The 20581-nt window shown below is 33.8% G+C and overlaps 1 protein-coding gene across 1 annotated transcript in view; it reads left to right on the forward strand.

The window, feature by feature from the left end:
- Positions 1–1924: 1924 nt before the first annotated feature.
- Positions 1925–20581, forward strand: part of LOC308641668 (protein MFI) — a gene marked incomplete at both ends in the record, with an annotated part of 34864 nt that continues 16207 nt past the window's right edge. Inside the window, 3 exons of the mRNA XM_081280300.1 lie at positions 1925–1951; positions 4439–4528; positions 15200–15292. Of these exons, the coding sequence (XP_081136426.1) occupies positions 1925–1951; positions 4439–4528; positions 15200–15292 (210 nt within the window). The remainder of the gene's footprint in view (positions 1952–4438; positions 4529–15199; positions 15293–20581) is intronic.

Genomic DNA, 20581 nt, shown 5'->3' on the forward strand with positions numbered 1-20581 from the left:
TTGAATCTCTGTACCTTCTTCTATCCCGATGACTCGTAAGTTTGGTTTTTTTATGTTATCCCATAACTCTTGGATGTTTTTCTCGTGATTTTTTACCAGCGTTTCTGAGTTGGCTAGACTCTTTTCAAGATGATATATTTTGTCTTCATTATCTGACGTTCTGGCTTCTACTTGCTCCACTCTCTTAGTGATACTCTCAATTGAGTTTTTAATTTGGTTTATCATTTCCTTCATTTCTAGAATTATTGTTTGATTATTTTTTATAATCTCTATCTCCTGATAAAGATGCTTAATTTCTTCTTTTATCTGTTTATGTAATTCATTCTCAATGTGTTCTTTCGCTGCTTGAATTTGCTGTCTTGTATCCTCTTTAAGGTTCCATTCCATCTGTCTAAGGTGTTCCTTGAGTTCTTTATATGACCATTTTTCTGATGACTCTAGGTCCTCCTGAATATTTAGGCTGTCCTGCATTGTTTGTACTCCTTTTCTTCCTTGCTTTTTAAAGCTGCTCATGTTACTTCTTGTTCTGTTTGACTGATGAGTTACTGTTTACTCCTATAAAATTATTAGATGCTGTAGCTGCAGGTTTCAATGAAGTTATCTCCTCCGCCACAGTCTGATGACGTCAGTTCTCTGCCATGGTGGTATCTCTTGCAAATGGCGACAGTTCGTTTCCCTCCATAGGATGAGAAGAGCTGACCAGCTGTTTCAGCAGGATGGATTAGTGCTGAGTCACAGCTGTTTGTCTGCGGGAAGCAGGCGAACGGGAGCTTGAATTCAGCAGATCTGGGCTACCAGTATCTTGAATGCTACTGTTATTATTCTGTGGTCTTTTGTGTATAAATAAACTGTATTCTGTATTCTTTCATTTTTCCATTGAAAAAGAACCTGGACAAGAAAACTAAGGTGTAATAATGAGGTGAATTCCATGTGTTAAAACTCATTATAATTATCTCTTTGTCTCACATTTTAAATTTGAAATTTTGGGTTTTTTATGATAAATCTAAGATGGCAAAGCTGTCTTCTGTATTGTCTCTTTTAATGATATAGCGACAATATTTTTAAAAATTATGGGGCTGGGTTGTGGCTCAGTGGCAGAGTACTTGCCTTGCACATGTGAGGCACTGGGTTTGATCCAGAGAACCACATAAAAACGAATAAACAAAGATTAAAAAAAATTTTTAAAAATTATTAAAACTACCAGGTGTGGTGGCGCACAGCTGTAATCACAGCAGCTCAGGAGGCTGACAGGAGAATTGTGAGTTCAAAGCCAGCCTCAACAATGGCAAGGTGCTAAAGCAACTCAGTGAGTCCCTGTCTCTAAATAAAATACAAAATAAGGCTGGGATGTGGCTCAGTGGTTGAGTGCCCCTGAGTTCAATCCCTGGTACAAAAAAAAAAAATTACATTGATTTTTTTCCCCCTGAAGTGTTATATAATACATAGATAAATTATATTTCTCTACCTGATGGCTAGAAAGGATATTTTTCAGAAAAGTATTCTTTGATCAAAATTAACAAATCTTTTACCACCCCCCATAGTATTTTTTACTCTCATTTGTTCTAATAGTTATGTGTAAATTTAAAAAAGTAAGTGTGCTTGAAATATTTAGTTACATTGGTGAGGTTTGGGGTTGTGTTTTTATATGGAGGATTGAATCCCCAGGGGAACTTAACCACTGAGCAACACCCCAACCCTTTTAAATTTTTTATTTTGAAATACGGCCTCACTAAGTTGCTGAGGCCCTCCTTAAATCGCTGAGCTGGCTTTGAAGCTTTGAACTCGCAATTTTCCTGTCTCAGTCTCTCAAGTTGCTGGGATTACAGGCACGTGCCACCACACCTGGCTCTAGTTACATTAGTTTTATAAACAAAATAATGCACATGAATATTTATTATTTTGGAAAATAATTTGTATTGTCATAATGGATGTGATTTATTGTGTGGTTTTGGTAGGCCAGAAATCGTACTAAATGCTTCACCTGTATTATCTGATTTAACCTTCACAATTCAATGCTGTGAGTCCTCATGTTTTACAAATAAGGAAACTGAAGTTTGAATAAATTAAGTAACTGTGCAAGATTACACAGCTAAGTAAGAGGTAGAATTTGTTGCTTTAAACCCTGGAGGGGTGGTACAGCCTGTAATCCCAGCACTCAGGAGGCTAAAGCAGGAGAATTGATTAAGCCCAGGAATTTGAGACCAGTGTGGGCAACAGAGAGATCCTAACTCAAAAAGCAAAAAACACTGGTCTGACTTACTTCAAAGACCAAAGACTTAACCTATCTCCTCATGCCTTCTATATTGTAAAGACTCTTTGTACGGAAAGGAAAAAAAGACAAATTACTTCTCATGGAGAACCTTCTTCTTACTCTTAAAAAAAAATTCAATTATAAAAAATTGACAATATACACAGAAAAACATCTTTAGTTTTAAAATCTCAAATAATTTCAAACATCAGAGAGAATAATAGATTAAGAAAATATATAAAGAGGTTTTTCTTTCATTTTTTCTGTAAATGGTATATGTTTAGATATTTTTCTGTTTGATCTCTGCACCTCTAAATACAATGCATATATTAGATGTGTATATGTTTAAATCAGGATTTTGGCACTTGTAAATACATATTATTCATTTTATAAGCAACAGTTCAAAATTTTTAAATTTTAAGCAGAATTTAAAATTCATATGTCTCCCTGTCTTCAGTGCAGCAACCCTTTTTCTTTATATTTGACCATTAGAGTATTGTGCCCTTTATAATGTAAATTCATAAAGTTGTAAAACTGAAATAGCCTTTGGAATTAATTTATTGAATTTACAAATGTTGAAACTGAAGACTAAAGATGTTAAGCTGTTTGTCCAAGGTTACATAAAATAGCAGCATGAACTAAATCTAAACCACATCTTTAGTCTCTAACTTCATCATCATTCCTTCTATGGTTTAGTGTAAGAAAACTACCAAAAGCAATGAGTTACTTGTAAATTTTATGTATACCTCTTCTCAATATATACAGTGAAAATGAGTAAATTTGTACATAATTTATATAACCTACACAAATGAAAATTCTTGCTCTTCTTTCTCTCACTCTTTTGATTACACTGGAGCAATACTGGAATAGTCTTAATTTTTGATCTAACTATTTAATTTTGAAGGAGATGCTTGTTAGGGTAATAAATATTTAAGCAGCACAAATATGAATTTAGCTTACTGACATTTCTTAAGGGAGTTTGTTATACTTTGGATCTAGAATGTTCCCTAAGGTCTCATGTGTTCAGAAGTGGGGCTTTGGGAGAGTGATCATCAGATCATGAGTGCTTTATCCTTGTCAGTGAATTAATCTATTGATGGCTGAATGGACAACAGAGAGGTGGCATCTAGTTGGAGAAAGTAGGCACTGGGGATATACTTTGGAAAGGTTCCTTTCTTCTTCCTCTCTGCTTTCTGACTGGCATGAGCCAAGGAGTTTTCCTCTACCATGTCCTTCTACCACGATGTTCTACCTTGCCTCAGGCCCAAAGAAATGGAGATGGCTGACCATAAACTCAAACCTCTGAAACCATTTGTTAAAATAAATCTTTACACCTCGAAGTTGTTCTTGTCAGGTATTTTGTTCACAGTGATGAAAATATGACTAACACAGTCAAAAACTAGAATATCTTTCTGATTTTTATTATTAATTCTTTATGGTATGAATAAAAATTGTGAATTAGAAATAGTGATTTTGTTTTGTTCCTTAATAGTAAAGCTTCATTTAAAAATAATGTATGATTTATTAAATAGTCAATGTGGTTAAGGGCTATACTGAAAAAGTCTACTATCACCTCTAATTCTAGGTTAGAAGCCTATCCAACTTTGGGAATGTATCTGTTTCTCTGCATATTAAGAGAACTTTATTTCAAGCAAACAAGAAAGTATGTAAAGACCATGGACTTCCACAACAGACTGGAGTTCAGTTCAACACTGGCTTTGTTACTACTTGATCTTAAGCCTTTAGTTCAGTCTTCTCATCTCTACTATAAGCATATTAATAAACTCTGCTATTTAGTGTCCTTGTTGGGATTAGAAATAATAAATTGGAACATATTAGATAATCAATAATAAGTGACTACTTTTTATTTTAAATATTTTTTTTTAAAGAGAGAGAGAGAGAGAGAGAAAGAGAGAACTTTTTAGTATTTATTTTTCAGTTTTCAGTGGACACAATATCTTTATTTTTTTATGTGGTGCTGAGGATCGAATCCAGGGCCCTGAGCATGCCAGGCAAGCGTGTTACCACTTGAGCCACATGCCCAGCCCTATTATAAATATTTTGATACCAAATCTCATTTTCATTTTTTCACTCATACAACTCAATTAAATTTCTGCTGTATTCTAGTGTCAGTTTCATAGTAGAGTATAGAAAATGATTTTAAATAAATCCTTTGTTTTTTTCTTTTAGGACTTTCAAATGCCTTGGAAAAAAGAAATAGAAACTATAAGGAAAGAAAGGGCTGCAGAAGTCATTCAGAGGGCCTGGAAAAAATTTCTTGTGAGTTTATTTAGCATCTTTATTGAGATTATAATTTATATGTCATAAAATTAACCTGTGTAAAGTGTAGAATTCAGTAGTTTTTTTAGTTTTTCAGGTTTTGTGTTTTACTCTTTACTTTAAAAGCAGACTTTAAATTTCAGAAAAACACAATTATTTTGTTAGTTTCACAAATATTAAGTTCCTCAATGGAACTAGGCACTTTGATAATGGCTGCTATCAGTAAAAGTATCACTAATAGGCTTATTTGACCTTCACCTCTAAATGTTTTTTTGACTAGGGAATCAGATTTGTGACATATTTACCCTTGAGGAGCTTGTAGTTTAATAATATATTGCATTTGGATTAAGGTGTTAGTTACTTATTGTACTCCTCCTTGGGCAGAGTGGGTCTCATAGTTGTGAGGAATATTCCAAGTTGGCTTACCTGATTGGGTGAGAGCTAAGAGCTAAAGTGACTTCACTTTTTCTCTCTAATAGCAGCTATACTTGATCTTTCCTGGTGATTCTATGTGAAGTTTTTTGTGGCTCTGTTTCTAGCATGTAAAAACACCTTTGTATCAGTTAATCAAATGTTGTAAAATAGCTTCTATTGTTTACCTCTTTTGTTTCTAGGAAAGCCATAAAACTTAAACTGGGGCATAACTATATTGACTTCCAACACTAAAACAGTAATTTTCTTTTAAAATATTTCTTTGTGTCTGTCAGCAGACTCACAATCTAGGCTTAAGCTTTATCGTTTGCAACTTTTTTCTCCCACACCCAACTGGCCATGTGACTTTGAATAATTATGTAATCCTGTCACTGCCAGGCATTTCACAATACATTCTTGTCTTAAAGGGGCTACAGCAGAGAAACCAAGTATAAAAACAAATAAGTGTGTGTGGATTGATATTCTGAGCACACATTTTTTTTAACCTTCTATGCTTCCACAATCCCATTGCTATGATGTATGTAGAAGGTTAATTCATAACAGATAGAAGGAATTTCATAAGTAGATTAGAAATATTATCTAACTTCTGAAAAACCCAAAATAGAAGGTAGCATGATATTGGAGGAAGCTGGGTAGAAGCACTTGCCGAGATACACTTCAAGGGGGTTCCAGTGAAGGAACGGGTTTGTAATGGAAACCAAATAAGGATATGAATTTAGAGTCAGCAATTCAAATGATGGATTGGAGTCATACTGATATTTTCATGATATCCATATAACATAGATATTACATGATATCCTGTGAACCTGGGATATCTTTTAATTTCTTTCTTTCTTCTAAAATAGTTTTTGGCACACAAGTCTTTTACATCCTTGGTTAAATTTATTCCTAAGTATTTTTGGTAACTATTACAACTGGTATTGTTTTTTGATTTGTTTTTTTTTTGATAGTTTATTGCTAATATTTACACACTACTATTTTTGCATGTTGATTTTTTTTGTATCCTGCAACATTAATAAATTCATTTATTCTAATGCTTTCTGATGGAATCTTTAGAGTTTTCTACATATAAAACCATATCAACTGCAAATAAAGACAATTTAACTTGGTATATTTCCAATTTGGATTTTTAAAAATATTTTTAGTTGTGGATGGACACAATACCTTTATTTATTTATGTGGTGCTGAGAATCAAACTCAGTGCCTCACATGTGCTACGCAAGTGCTCTACCGATGAGCCACAACCCCAGCCCATCCAATTTGGATTTTTTATTTCTCTTGTCTAATTGCTATAGCTAAGATTTTCAGCACTATATTGAATACAAGTGGTGACAATAAGTATCTTTATCTTATTCTTTTCTTAGAGGAGAAACTCTCACCTTTTCAATGTAGAATATAATGCCAGCTGTGGGCTGGTTATTTATATGATTTATAAATGAAGTTAAGAAATATCTCAACAATCAGAAATGGAAACACAACACACTAAAACTTACAGGATACATTAAAATCAGTTCAAAGAGGGAAGTTTGTAGCAATAAATGTCTATGCCAAAAAAAGGCAAAAGATCTCAAACAACCTAACATTCTAGCTCTTATAATTTGTAAGATACTAGGTATAGAAACACAAATAATCCTGAAGTTAGTAGAAGGAGGAAATAGTAAAGGTCAAAGCAGAAATAAATTAAATCAAATAAGACAATAGAAAAGATCGATGAAATAGACTTTTTTAAATATGAACAAAAGTGACAAATGTTTAGATCAAGAAAATAAGATATGTTCATAAATGAAAGAGGAGACAACATGATTTATATTACAGAGGATCACAAGAAACTACTATGAAAAATTATGTCAACAAAATGTATAACCTGGTAGAAATTCCTAGATTCATGTAACCTACTGAGACCGAATCACTAAGAAATAGAAACTATAAACAAACCACTAATGTTAAAGACAGTTGAATCAGGAATATAAAATCTCCTACTTAAGAAAACCCCAGGATCTCATGGCTTCACTGCTTAAATCTACCCCCCATTTAGAAAAAAACTAGCACAAGTTAAACTCTTCCAAAAAATTGAGGAGGGAGAAATACTTCTACACTTACTTTACAAGCCCGGCATTATCCTGATTCCAGAACCAGACAAAGGTTTTATAAGAAAACTACAGGACAATATCACTGATGAACATAAATGCAAAAATTCTTAACAAAATACTAGCAAACCATATCCAACAGTACATGAAAAGAATCATTCACCATGATCAAATGGAATTTATCCCTCAGGTGGAATGGTCATTCAATATATGCAAATCAGTAAATGTAATGGCCCACATTAACAGAATGAAGGACAAAAAAAAAAAGATTTTCTCAATAGATATGTTTTACAACATATCTTGCCAGAAAAACAACTTTATTTTGTACTGATGTAGTCACTTGCTTAATGACTTATATGGTTTCTTGGTTAGTGCTTATCTGGTATCTTTTTCAATTCATTTTCAAGCTTTTTATATCCTATGTTAAGACTATTTTAAACAAAATATATTTGTAACTAATTTTGTTTAATCCTAAATAATTTTGTCTTTCAACTAGTATGTTTAGATCATTAACATTTATTATAATTACTGTACTACTTGGCTACCACCTTGCTGTTTATTTTTCCTGTCTGATGTGTTCTTCCTATGTTCCCCTCCTAATTTTGCCTTTCTTTTTATTAAACATTTTTAATATCCCATTATGTTCTTCTCTATCAACTTTTTAATTGTTTTGGTTGATTAAAAATGTCTATCAGTTGTTTGCTGTTTCTCCTATGGAGAGGTGAACGACAATCTTTTCCAATGAATCTGGATTATTTTAGTGATTTGCTTTATTGCTAAAACCAATAAAAGAGAACACAATGTTCTGGGACCTCTGAGTGGACCTCTTGAGTCTATTTCACAAAAGCATTGCAGTGTTAACGTCTCTGTCCTGAATCTTCAATCTGGATAAAGACGACCATGTAAGATAAACAACTGACCAGAAACTGCCATGCTTGAAGGGAAGCCCAAGCTGTCTCAGAGAAAGGCTGGCTACAGAGATGAATGATTGGCCATTACCAGCTGTATCAACTATTTCAGCTCAGTTATCAGATAAGTGAAAAAAACGTCTTTGATATTCCATCTTTAGCAAATGTAAGTTGGCAAAAAACCAAGAGAAGTACCTTGACAGCTAGAATTGTGGACACCGACCTAGGGCCCCAGTTGAGTCATCCCAGTCATTTTCAGGTGCTTCAGTCATCATAGCTGAAGTCTGTTCCTGTGGAAGTCAGAAAAGACTGTCCTACTGATAGAGGGAACTTACCTCAATATTATAAAGACTGTAAATGGCAACTCCAAAGCTAATATTATACTGAATGGAGAAAATCCGAAAGCAGTTCCTCTAAAATTAGGAACAAGACAAAGATGTCCATTATTATTACTTCTATTCAATATAGTTTTCAAAACTCTAGCTAGAGAAATCAGTGAAAAGAAGGTAATTAAGGGATAAAAATAGTCTGACAACTTATTTTCCCCTTTTGCTGATGATATGATCCTATATCTAGAAGAGCCAAAAAACTCTACCAGAAGACTTCTCGAGCTGATAAATGATTTTAGCAAAGCAGCAGGATATAAGATCAATACTTATCAACCCAGATGATAAGTCAACCCAGATGCCTGTCAGTGGATGAATGGATCAAGAAAATGTAGTATATGTACCCAATGGAGTTTTATTCAACCATAAAGAAGGATTAAATTGGGCTGGGGTTATAGCTCAGTGTTAGAGCACTTGTCTAGCATGTGTGAGGCACTGGGTCGATCCTCAGCACCACATATAAGTAAATAAAATAAAGGCCCATCAACAAGTAAAATTATATATAAAAATGTACATGCATGGAATTGTGGCCTTAGCTGGTAAATGGATGGAAATGGAGAACATAATGCTAAGTGAAATTAGTCAAAAAATCAAAGGTTGAATGTTTTCTCTCATGTGGAAGTAAGAGAAAAATAAGGGAAAGAAGGGGGATCAAATACCATAAAGATATAGGGAAGATCAGTAGAATAGAAGATCAAGAGGGAGGGAAGAAACAGGAATTGAAATCAAATTCCATGCATGTATAATTTTGTCAAAATGAACCCAACCACTATGTATAACTATAATGCTCTTTTAAAAAAAAAAAGAGTCCTGGTACTATGCCCTACCAGTATAACCCATAACCATGGCCCATATTGTGAGTGTAATTAAACGATGGTTGTTTAACACCACCACTAGTTTGCTATACCTTAATAGATCTTTAGAATAGTTACATATTCTTTTAGTGCGTTTCCCTACTATTTGCCCTTGATTAATTAGTGTCTGCCATAAATTAGTACTTTCCAGTTAATATAAAAATCTCAACAAGTTATGCCCTTCCCCTTTGTTCTGTTGTTACATAATTCACTTATATTTTGGTTTGAAACATTAGGAACATATTTTTATTCTTGTTTTAAGTAGTGCTTATTTTTATTTTGCTAAAGTATATATAACATAAAATTTACAATTTTAGCCATTTTAGGCATATAAAATGTATTGATGGTGTTGTACACCCATCCTCACCATCCATATTCAGTACTTTTTTACCATCCCAAACAGAACTTCTTACACCATTAAATAATACTGTCTTACTAACACTGTCTTATTCTCCAGACCTGCCTGGGTAACTTCTATTCTACTTTGTCTTTATTAATTTCCTATTTTAGGTACCTCATATAAGTAAGTTTGGGGTTTTATGTGTTTGGTTTATTTAATCAAGTTTTCAGGGTTCATCCAATTTATAGCATGTATCAGAATTTCATTTGTCTTTAAGGCTGAATAAAATTGCTGGGTGTGCACATAGCATATTTTGTTTATCCATTCATTTGTTAATGGTCATTTGGGCTATTTCTAGTTTTGAGCTACTGTGAATGATGCTGCTATGAAAATTCATATTCAAGTATCTGTTTGAGCACTTTTTTTTGATTGCTCAAGGAAATTTTATTTGTAAGAGCCAAAAAGTACAAAGGAGGAAAATGTCAATGTGATGAAATCCATTTAGTTATAAATTCTGTTTCTTCATATTTAAGACAAAAATTTTAGTAAAATATTTTTACTATAGTAATGATGAAGTATTGGTCTTATTGATTCATTTCAAGGCTGATCTTCTCAATAAACCTTTTTTTTTTTCATTTCAAAGGACACCCTGTTAGTTGCTATATTGTGTCCAAAGTTACAATGATATCAAGGTACAATTATATGTATTTTTAAAATTAATTTCTTTTATTTATATATTACAGTGTAATGCATTATAATTCATATTACACATATAGAGCAAATTACAAATTTTCATATCTCTGGTTGTATACAAAGTATATTCATACCAATTCGTGTCTTTATACATGTACTTTGGATAATGATGTCCATCACATTCCACCATCATTTCTAACCCCATGCCCCCTCCTACCCCTCTGCCCTATCTTTTTTTAAAAAATCCTTTTGGGTATATATCTAAAATTCAAATTTCTGTGTCAAATTATAATACTAAGTTAAACTTTGTGAGGGAACCACCAAACTGCTTTCCATAGTTGCTGTACTATTTTACATTTCTTTCTTTCTTTTTTTTAACCTATGTTCTAGCCAAGTAGCTAGTAACTCTCTTCTGATCCAATTTATTTATTTATTTATTCTTTTTTTGTTTTTTTATTCGTTGTTCAAAACATTACAAAGCTCTTGACATATCATGTTTCATACATTAGATTCAAGTTGGTTATAAACTCCCAATTTTACCCCATATACAGATTGCAGAATCACATCGGTTACACATCCACATTTTTACATAATGCCCTATTAGTAACTGTTGTATTCTGCTACCTTTCCTATCCTCTACTATCCCCCCTCCCCTCCCCTCCCATCTTCTCTCTCTACCCCATCTACTGTAATTCATTTCTCTCCTTGTTTATTTTCCCGTTCCCCTCACAACCTCTTATGTGAAATTTCGTATAACAATGAGGGTCTCCCTCCATTACCATGCAATTTCCCTTTTCTCTCCCTTTCCCTCCCACCTAATGTATCTGTTTAACGTTGATCTTTTCTTCCTGCTCTTCCTCCCTGCTCTGTTCTTAGTTGTTCTCATTTAGTTTCCAATTTCTGTACATCTGCTGTAACCAGCACAGTTAAACTAGCAGTTTTTGGCTACGGGCAATGGGAGATTGGAAGAAATAAGATTCATGAACTCAGATTGTGAAATAAATAGCTGGGATTGTGTAGAATGCTGCTCTCTGATAGAGAAGCAGGTCTGAAGAATTACACCAGCAATCTTTATTATATGTCTCATTAATCAGTTTAAAGACTATGTAAGCATTATTCTTTGTATTCATGAAAGTTACAGAGTTAGCAACATAATGCAGCTTATTCCTCAGTTACATTCTACAGTTGCAAAGTGCAATGTTAGGAGCATATATAGCTCTCAAGAAAGTCCATTATTAAAAGTTACTATTATATGGGCAGGTTCAGCAGCAGGGAGCTGGTGAAACATTGTGGTTGTCTTAGAGAGGGAATTTCTTGATTCCAAGGAGCTGAGTGCCTGAGAGCAAGGCTGAGGCTAATCAGACTCTAGCACAGAGCCTCCCCATGTAGGGCATCCTGCATCTTTGCACAGAAACTTTCCCAGGTACCAAGCATACCACCTCCATGAAGTCATCAGGGACACCAGTCTCAGACACTGGTCTCCCAATCACTGTCACCGCTCTCCACATACATCCTTACCAATACTTTTTATTTTCTGTTTATTATTCTGTTTTATTTTTATAATAGCCATTTTAGTTGATGTTAAGTAGAATCTCAGTGTTGTATTAAAAATCTTTATTTTTATGTGTTGTGCTAAGAATTTGAACCTAGTGCCTCACACATGTGATGCAAGTACTCCACTACTGAGCCACAGCCTCCCAGAGTGGTTTTGATTTGCCTTTCCTGATGACGAGTGATGCCAAGTATTTTTCATGTGTTTATTGGCCATTTGTAACTTCTAAGTAAAGTCAACATTAAAATGATTAAATTTTATAATTTAATTCATAACATGAAGCAACCCTCACATAAGCCAAAACATATTCACCCCCTTCCCAAAAGAAACTTTATCCATTTTGGATCATTTTTCTTCCTGTTTTTGAAGAGCATACTCTTCCTATGGTATCTTATAAATTCAATACTAGATGTAAGGTTAAAGACATATTAATTTCTTATTACTGCTGCAAAAATTGTCACAAACCTAGTGCTTTAAAATACAAAGCTCTCCTAAATCTCAGGAAATAATGCCAAAAATTAAAAAATGGAATGATATCAAATTAAAAAGCTTCTGCACAGCAAATCAAACATGTGAAAAGAGAACCTAAAGAATGGGAGAAAATCATTGCTACCTATTCTTCTGACAGAGGATTAACAGAACTCAAACTTTACACCAACCATCACCCCAATTAACAAACAAGAAAATGAATTAAACAGACACTTCTCAAAAGAAGAAATATACGCAGCCAACAAATATATGAAAAAATGTTTAGCATCCTTATCATTTAGGAAATGCAAATCAAAACTACATTGAGATTTCATCATATTCCAGTCAGAATGGCAGTCATCAAAAATATAAACACTAATAAATGCTGGAGAGGATGTGCAGAAAAGGAATACTTTTACACTGCTGGTGGGATTGTAAATTAATACAACCACTATAGAAATCAGTATGGAGGTTCCTCAAAAGACTAGGCATGGAACCACCGTATGACCAGCTATATTTATCCTGAAGAATTAAAAGTCAGCACACTATAGTGATACATGCATACCCATGTTTATAGTCACACAACTCACAATACCTAGGTGTTCATAGATGGATGAATGGAAAAAGATAATGTTTTCTATGAATGTATAATGGAGTTTTATTCAGTCACAAAGAAAAATGAAATTGTCATTTGCATGAAGATGGATGGAACTAGAGACCATTATGTTGAGTGAAATAAGTCAAATTCAGAAGTTCAAGGGTCATATGTTTTATATGTGGAGGCTAGAGAGGAAAAAGGAAAAGAAAGGTGGGGACGAATCTCATGAAAATCCAATGGATTTAGAGGAAAAGGGACCAAGGGATAGGAGGTGGCAAGGGAGGGAAGAAGTGATATTGGCCAAATTATATCGTCATATTGTATACATGTACAAATATGTAATAACAAATCCCATAATTATCTCAACTACATTGCACCAATAAAAAAGTGGAAAATTTTTTTCTTACATTTCTGGAGGTAAAAAGTCTGAACATTTTAACTGGGCTAAAATCAATACGTCATTAAGACTGTCTGCTTTCTGGAGGCTCTAAGGAAGAAATTGTTTTCTTGCCCTTTACAGCTTCTAATGGTTCTTATATCCTAGCACATGTTCCTCCTCCATCTTCAAATCCAGCAATGACTTTGTCAATTTTTTTTCACATCACTCTGACACTGACTCTTCTTCCTCCCTGCTTTCACTTACACAGACCCTTATGATTAAAGTCTGCCTATCAGTCTAATCTTCCCACATTACAGTCATCTTCAATTTTTTTTAATAGACAGGGTCTCACTTAGTTGCTGAGCCTGGCCTTGAACTTGTGATCCTCCTGTCTCAACCTCTCTAGCCTCTGAGATTACAGGCATGTGCCACCATGCCAGGCACTAATGCAATATTAATTGCTCCTTTTCATATAACTTACTTTCAGATTCCTGGGATTAGGATTGAGCATCTTTGGGGTGAGCATTATTCTGATAACCATACCATCATCATTGGCATACCTTACATTCAGTTGTAAGGAGATGGGCAAGAGAGAAAAGAAAGAAAAAAAATTGGTTAATATTTATATATAAATATAAAAAGGAAATGCTGATAAATATTAGTTTCTGAAAGTGATTATGATATTTTTAACTTTATTCTTCTGCTCACCACTCCATATTTCCTTTTCTTTTAAAAAATATTTAATTTTTAGTTGTAGTTGGACACAATACCTTTATTTTATTTATTTATTTTTATGTGGTGCTGAGGATCAAACCCAGGGCCTCGCACATGCTGGGTGAGCACTCTACCACTGAGCCAAAACCCCAGCCCCCATATTTCCTTTTCTTTAGGAAGTGCCTGAGCTGGTTGTGGCTCCTTATCTGGGAATTGATCCAAACCTTTATTTCTGAAGGCAGTAGGTCATTAGCAATTGTGCTTATATTAAGTTATGCATTAGTAGATAGCTATAATATAGTAATCTACATATTTTTAAGATACTAGTCAGATTTTGAGCCATAATTAAATTTTCTTGTTTACCCATTTTGGCATTTTACTTGGTGGAGCTATGTATTCCTTTCAGAAAGAATACTAATTGTTTGGACATGGGCTTCTCCATTGTCCATAAACAATTGCAATAGGGCTTCATACTGTTATGTTGATACTATGTATTACTTCACTTTAAATTTATTTTATGTAACTTAACATAAACAAATAGGGGAGGCAGGGAGTTTACCAAGAATTGCTAAGGGGTTTTCAGGTGGACAAGATATGAGGGGAGGATTACCCAAGAAATAGTTTTCCAAGATAGAAGAATTACATGGGGTTGGTTGAGTAAATTTGCACAAATGGGAAAAGCAGATGGTTTTGTAAATCAGGGGAATTACTTTGGGAGTAAGGGGGATTCTGTAGTGTTAATAACTTAATGTTTACTGGGCTCTTTCCTGTGCCAGGAACTATTCTAGGTGCTTTACAATATTAACACATTTATTCATCATCATTGCTTTGTGAAATAATCACTTTCATTCCCATTGTATACATGAAGAAACTGAGCACAGTAGATGTTAAGCAGCTTGTCCTGGGTCCTTGTCTTAGTAAGTATAAGAGTTGAATACAGATAATATTATGCTGTATTCAGTTTTCTTAACCAGTCAACTACATTTTGTTTTTCTCTTAGATTACTCTGAAGAGTAAACAGAGGTGACTAACCAAAGTTTTGGCTATTTTATTTACAGCTCATGGTGATGCAATTGTAAATTTAAGGGTAAAACTCTTTATGAGAATAATGCCAACATTACCTGGCTTATCAAAGCTAACCCTGAGTGGATAATATTTCCAAAAATCCAACTTAAGTTCATAAAATCTGTATTTATAGTTTTTATTTTTGCCCTAATTAGGCAAACAGCAAATTACAAATTCTTATGTTTGAACCTTTAGAATGTTGCTGTATTTCAACACTTTAAAAGTCTGATTAATTTAAGAAGACAAGGAGAACCGCATCAGATAGTAAAATATATTAATCCTAAAGAGGTAAGGACATTATTTATTTATTATAACACCTTATCTTTTTCCTTAAAATATATGAATACTTTATCAATTCAGTATGTGCATACTTGTTTTATTAAACCCTTTTATTGAAATATTATGTACATGTAGAAACTTCATAAAGTATATAGTTAAATGAATCATCACCCAGATCAATGTTTTCATACTCCAAATTGCCTCCTTCAGATGCCCTGAAAATTACTGCCAACGCTTCCTTCTAAAAAGTGAGCACTAATCTGACATCACACTTTAGTTTCCCATTTTTGAACTACATATGAATAGAATTTCATAGTACGCTTTGGGGTATGCATTTATTCATTCAACGTTGTTTCAAGATGAAAAGAATTATGAAGATGATGACAGTGATAGCTGTACAACACTATGAATGTATTTAATATCACACTTAAAATGGGTAAGATGGTAAATCTTATGTGTACACAATGAAGTTAGGAGAGAGGGGCAGAATTAGTAAAACTTTGACTTTTTACAATGCCAGTTTTATAATAAATCAAGAGGTAGTTTATGTATTTATTTGTTCCTGAGTTTTCTACTCTGTCCAATTGTTCTATTTTTCTATTCTGGTCTTAACTACAATAGCTTTATAACAAGTCTATTCTATGATAGAGTTCTCCAATCTTATAATTCTTCTTTGAGAAGACTCCTCCAGATTATTCTTAGATGTCTTATATTTTCATGTAAACTTTTTAATTTATCAATCTCTAGCCTCCTACTGTAGTCTATTAGCAGAGTGACAATGATGAAATAGGGACTCTAAGAGCAACTGTCAGAATCAACCTTATCAGAACTCTGAAATCTAAATTTAAATATTTATTTTTTAGTTGTAGTTGGACACAGTACCTTTATTTTATTTATTTATTTTTATGTGGTGCTGAGGATTGAATTAGATTTCAGAACTCTGAAATCAAATAATTTAAAAACTTAAAGGGGGCCTTTTCTGATGAAAGTAAAGGTCACCAAATCTTGTTAAGAAAGCATTCCAGGCTGAGCAGTGGCACATGTCTGTAATCCCAGATACTTGGGAGGCTGAGGCAGAAGGATCACAAGTTTGGGGACAGCCTTCACAACTTAAGGAGCACCCTGTCTCAAAAACAAAAACAAAAACAAACAAACAAAAAAAAAGCACTGGGGATATAGCTCAGAGATAAAGGGTAAAGAACCCCTGGATTCAATCCTCAGTACTAAAAACAAAACAAACAAACAAAAAAAAAGCACTGGGGATATAGCTCAGAGATAAAGGGTAAAGAACCCCTGGATTCAATCCTCAGTACTAAAAACAAAACAAACATTGAGGTGTTTTTTGCTTACCCATCTAAGGTCCCCATTCTCCAACTTGGCAGCAGCCAGGAAAACAAAAGGCCCAAATTTCTGGAGTAGCTTACGAGAACCAGGATTCAAAATACAGAGATGGTTCACAAAAACTGTAGTTGTGATTTATTATCTACCTGGCAGTTCCCGAGGGACCTTCAAGAGTCTTGCCTTTGTTTCAGCATTTTCACACAGTCCCACATCCAGTATTTACTCATATACTACCTGCAACTAAGGGATAACAGACAAAGCAAGAACAGGAAGACTCAAAAGTTGGGAAGGAGTAGGCAAAGGAAAATGATACATGGAGATGTCTGATAAAATAGAGAATATTAATGAAGAGAAAAACTAGTTGTTGCCAGGGCCTGTAAACAAGGAAGAATGGGGAAACAACTGATTAATGGATATAGGGTTTCCTTTTGGAGTGAAGAAAATATTCTGCAAGTCAATAGTGGCTATACAACATTATGAAACAACTAAATGTCACTAATGGTACATTTATGTTATATTTTACCACAGTAAAAGCTGTTAAATACCTATTGCGATTTTAATTGGTATTGTGTTGAATATTTAGATCAATTCGAGGAAAACTGACATCATGACAATATTGAGAGCTTTAATCCATGAACTTTTATGGGAAATGTGAGATGGGCTGCTCAAATCTGTCTTCACAGATGGATTTACTACTCGATTTTGGGTATTATAGACAGCAGACAGCCTCCTGCTGGCTGTGACCATCTTCAGTTTCTCCATTTTCTGCAGAGAACTGCTTTCATGTTAAGTCAACTCTTTCCAGGGCAACCCACATCCAGGGACCAAGCAGAGTGTGGTAGGTGGGCAGAAGGGTATTAAAGGTCTTTGTGATGTGGACAAAATTCATTTTAGAGCTCCCTGCATGATTAGCCCAGGTTTTGTGGGGCTTGCATTGCAGTTCAAATTCTTCCTTTGTCCAGTTCATCATTCTTCTCCTTATTTCATAGATTGTTTGTTGACCCACAGTAAACCTGTGACACCCAAACTTCATATCAGCACTTTCTTCTGGAAAATACATTTGGCCACATTATTTACTTTTTATGTATTTTTCTATCAATAATGTTTTATAGTTTTCTGTATAGAGGTTTTACACATCTTTTGTTAGACTTATACCTTATTCTTTGCTCCTATAAATGGTAATTACAAAATTTTTGATTAATATATAGAAAGATAATCAATTCTTATATATTAGCTTTGTTTCCAGTAATTCTATAATCCTCATTTATTAATTGTCATAATTGGAACATGAATTATTTTGGAGTTTCTATAGAAAAAATATCATGTTCAGATATTTTCCCCTTTCTTAACGTTATGCATCACTTATTTTTCTTTCTGCATTGAGTAGAACCTTAAATAATGATTGATAGAAATGATGACCTTTGTCTCATTTTCAGTATTTTATCATTAAATAGGAATTGTGCTACTGAGTTGTTTTGTAGAAACCTTTTATGTGATTAAAAAGTTTCCTTCTTTGTTAAGCTACAATCATTTTTTTTAATCCAAGAATGATTAAGTTTTCAGAGACATTTTTCTGCTTTAATTGATGTATTATTTTTCTTCTGTTTCTTTTGTTAAGTTTCCTAGAATACACACATTTTGGTCATGTCTTTTTAAGTATCACCAAATACATACAGTTGGCTAATATTTTGTTGAAATTTTTACATGTATGTTCATGTAGAACATGTAATTTACTTTTTTGTACTGTTTTTGTCAAGATTTTTGTGTCAAACTTAGCTGGCCTCAGAATATTCTCTCTGATATGCATACGCTAACTTACAATAAGTGGGAGGTGGGGATAGGAGTTCACTGGGATAGACAAAGGGGAATGAAGGGAAGGGAAGGTGAATGGGAATAGAGAAAAGACAGTAGAATGAATTGGACATAACTTTCCTATGTTCATATATGAATACATGAATGGTATAACTCCACATTTTAACTTGTACAGCCACAAGTATGGGAACTTACACTCCATGTATGTACGATGTCAAAATACATTCTACTGTCATGTATAACTAAAAAGACCAAATAAAAAAATTAAAAAACAAACAAACAAACAAACAAACCTTAGCTGGCCTCCTAAAACAGATAGGAAAATGTGCCTTCTCCACTTATTTTCTAGATTTAGTTTTTACATTAAATGTTATTTTTTTCTTAAAAGAGGATAAGTACTTAGCAGTGAAACCATCTGTGCCAGAAGTTTTCTTTGTGAGATTTTAAATTATAAATCCAATAATAGTTAAAGGTGTATTCTTATTTTGTATTTATTCTTCTGCTAGCTTTGATAGGTTGTATTCTCCTAGGAAGTTGTCCATTTAACCTAAATTTTCAAATTTATTAAGGTTGAAGTTAAAATGGCTCATAATATTCTCTTATGATCTTTCTAATATTTTAGAATCTATAAATTTTTAAAATTTTATTCCTGATAATTTGTCTTTTCTTTTTTGACCAATTTCACTTTTATTAGTCTTTTCAAAGAACCAAATTTCAGCTTTATTTTTCCTTTCTATTGTTTATGCCTTTCTGACTTCATCGTTTTCTAGTTCATCATGTCCTGCTGTTTCTTATTTCCTTCTTTATAATTTCTTTGAATTATATTAACTGTTACTTTTCTAACTTTTTTGAACTGAATGCTGAACTTATAATTTCCCACAGTATTTTGTAGTTGAGCCCATAAATTTTAAGCATGCTTTTAGCTGCAGCTTACATACTTTAAAATTTCTACTTGAATTTCTAAAGTTATTTAGAATTGTACTTTTTTTTTTTCTCTTGGTACTAGAGGCACTTAACCACTAAGCCACATCCCCAGCCCTCTTTATTTTTTATTTTGAGACAGGATCTCGCTAAGTTGCTTAGGGCCTTGCTAAGTTGCCAAAACCAGCTTTGAACTTGAGATCCTCCTGCTTTTTTTTTTTTTTTTTTAATAACTTAAAAGTAGGGCTGGGGATGTGGCTCAAGCGGTAGCGCGCTCGCCTGGCATGCGTGCGGCCCGGGTTCGATCCTCAGCACCACATACAAACTAAGATGTTGTGTCTGCCGAGAACTAAAAAATAAATATTAAAAATTCTCTCTCTCTCTCTCTCTCCTCTCTCACTCTCTCTTTAAAAAAAAAATAACTTAAAAGTAGGTCTATTTTATTTATTTTATTTTTTTATATTTATTTTTCAGTTGTAACTGGACACAATATCTTTATTGTATTTATTTTATTTTTATGTGGTGCTGAGGATCGAACCCAGGGCCTCACACGTGCTAGACAAGCGATCTACCGCTGAGCCACAATCCCAGCGAGATCCTCCTGCTTTAGCTCGAAAGCCTCTAGGATTACAAGCATGCACTATCACACTCAGCTAGAATTGTACTTTTAAAATTGAGGAATTACCAAGTTATCTCTTTATTACTAATATTTATCTTAATTGCATTGTGATTTCAATCTTTTCATGTCTATTTTTGTAAATTTTTATCTAGATGTAATGTATTCTTTAGTTGGGCATAATGTATTGATGTGAATTAAGTCAATTTTTCAATTACATTGATGAAATTATCTGTGTGTTAATTTAGGTAGGTAAGGCATACTGGAGGAGTTGGATGATCACTGGGGGCATGCCCTGGAAGAGTTGATCTTCCCTCCAGCCCCTTCCTCCAGCCCCCTGTCTCTGCTTCTTGGCTGTCATGAATGGAGTACTCTTCTCTTTGCCTTTTCTCCATCATATTCTGCCTATTCTTGAGCCAAAAGAAATAGAGTTAACCCACCATGGACTGAACCTCTGATACCAGGAGCCAAAATAAACCTTTCCTTCTCCAAATCGTTGTTGTTAGGTATTTTGGACCACAATGATGAAAACCTGACTAACATACCTGATAACATATATGGTTGAGCATCTTTTCATATGCTTACTGTATATCACTATTGGTAAGATA

Source organism: Spermophilus citellus, assembly GCF_964194105.1.
Source record: "Spermophilus citellus genome assembly, chromosome: 2".
Lineage (NCBI taxonomy): Eukaryota > Metazoa > Chordata > Mammalia > Rodentia > Sciuridae > Spermophilus > Spermophilus citellus.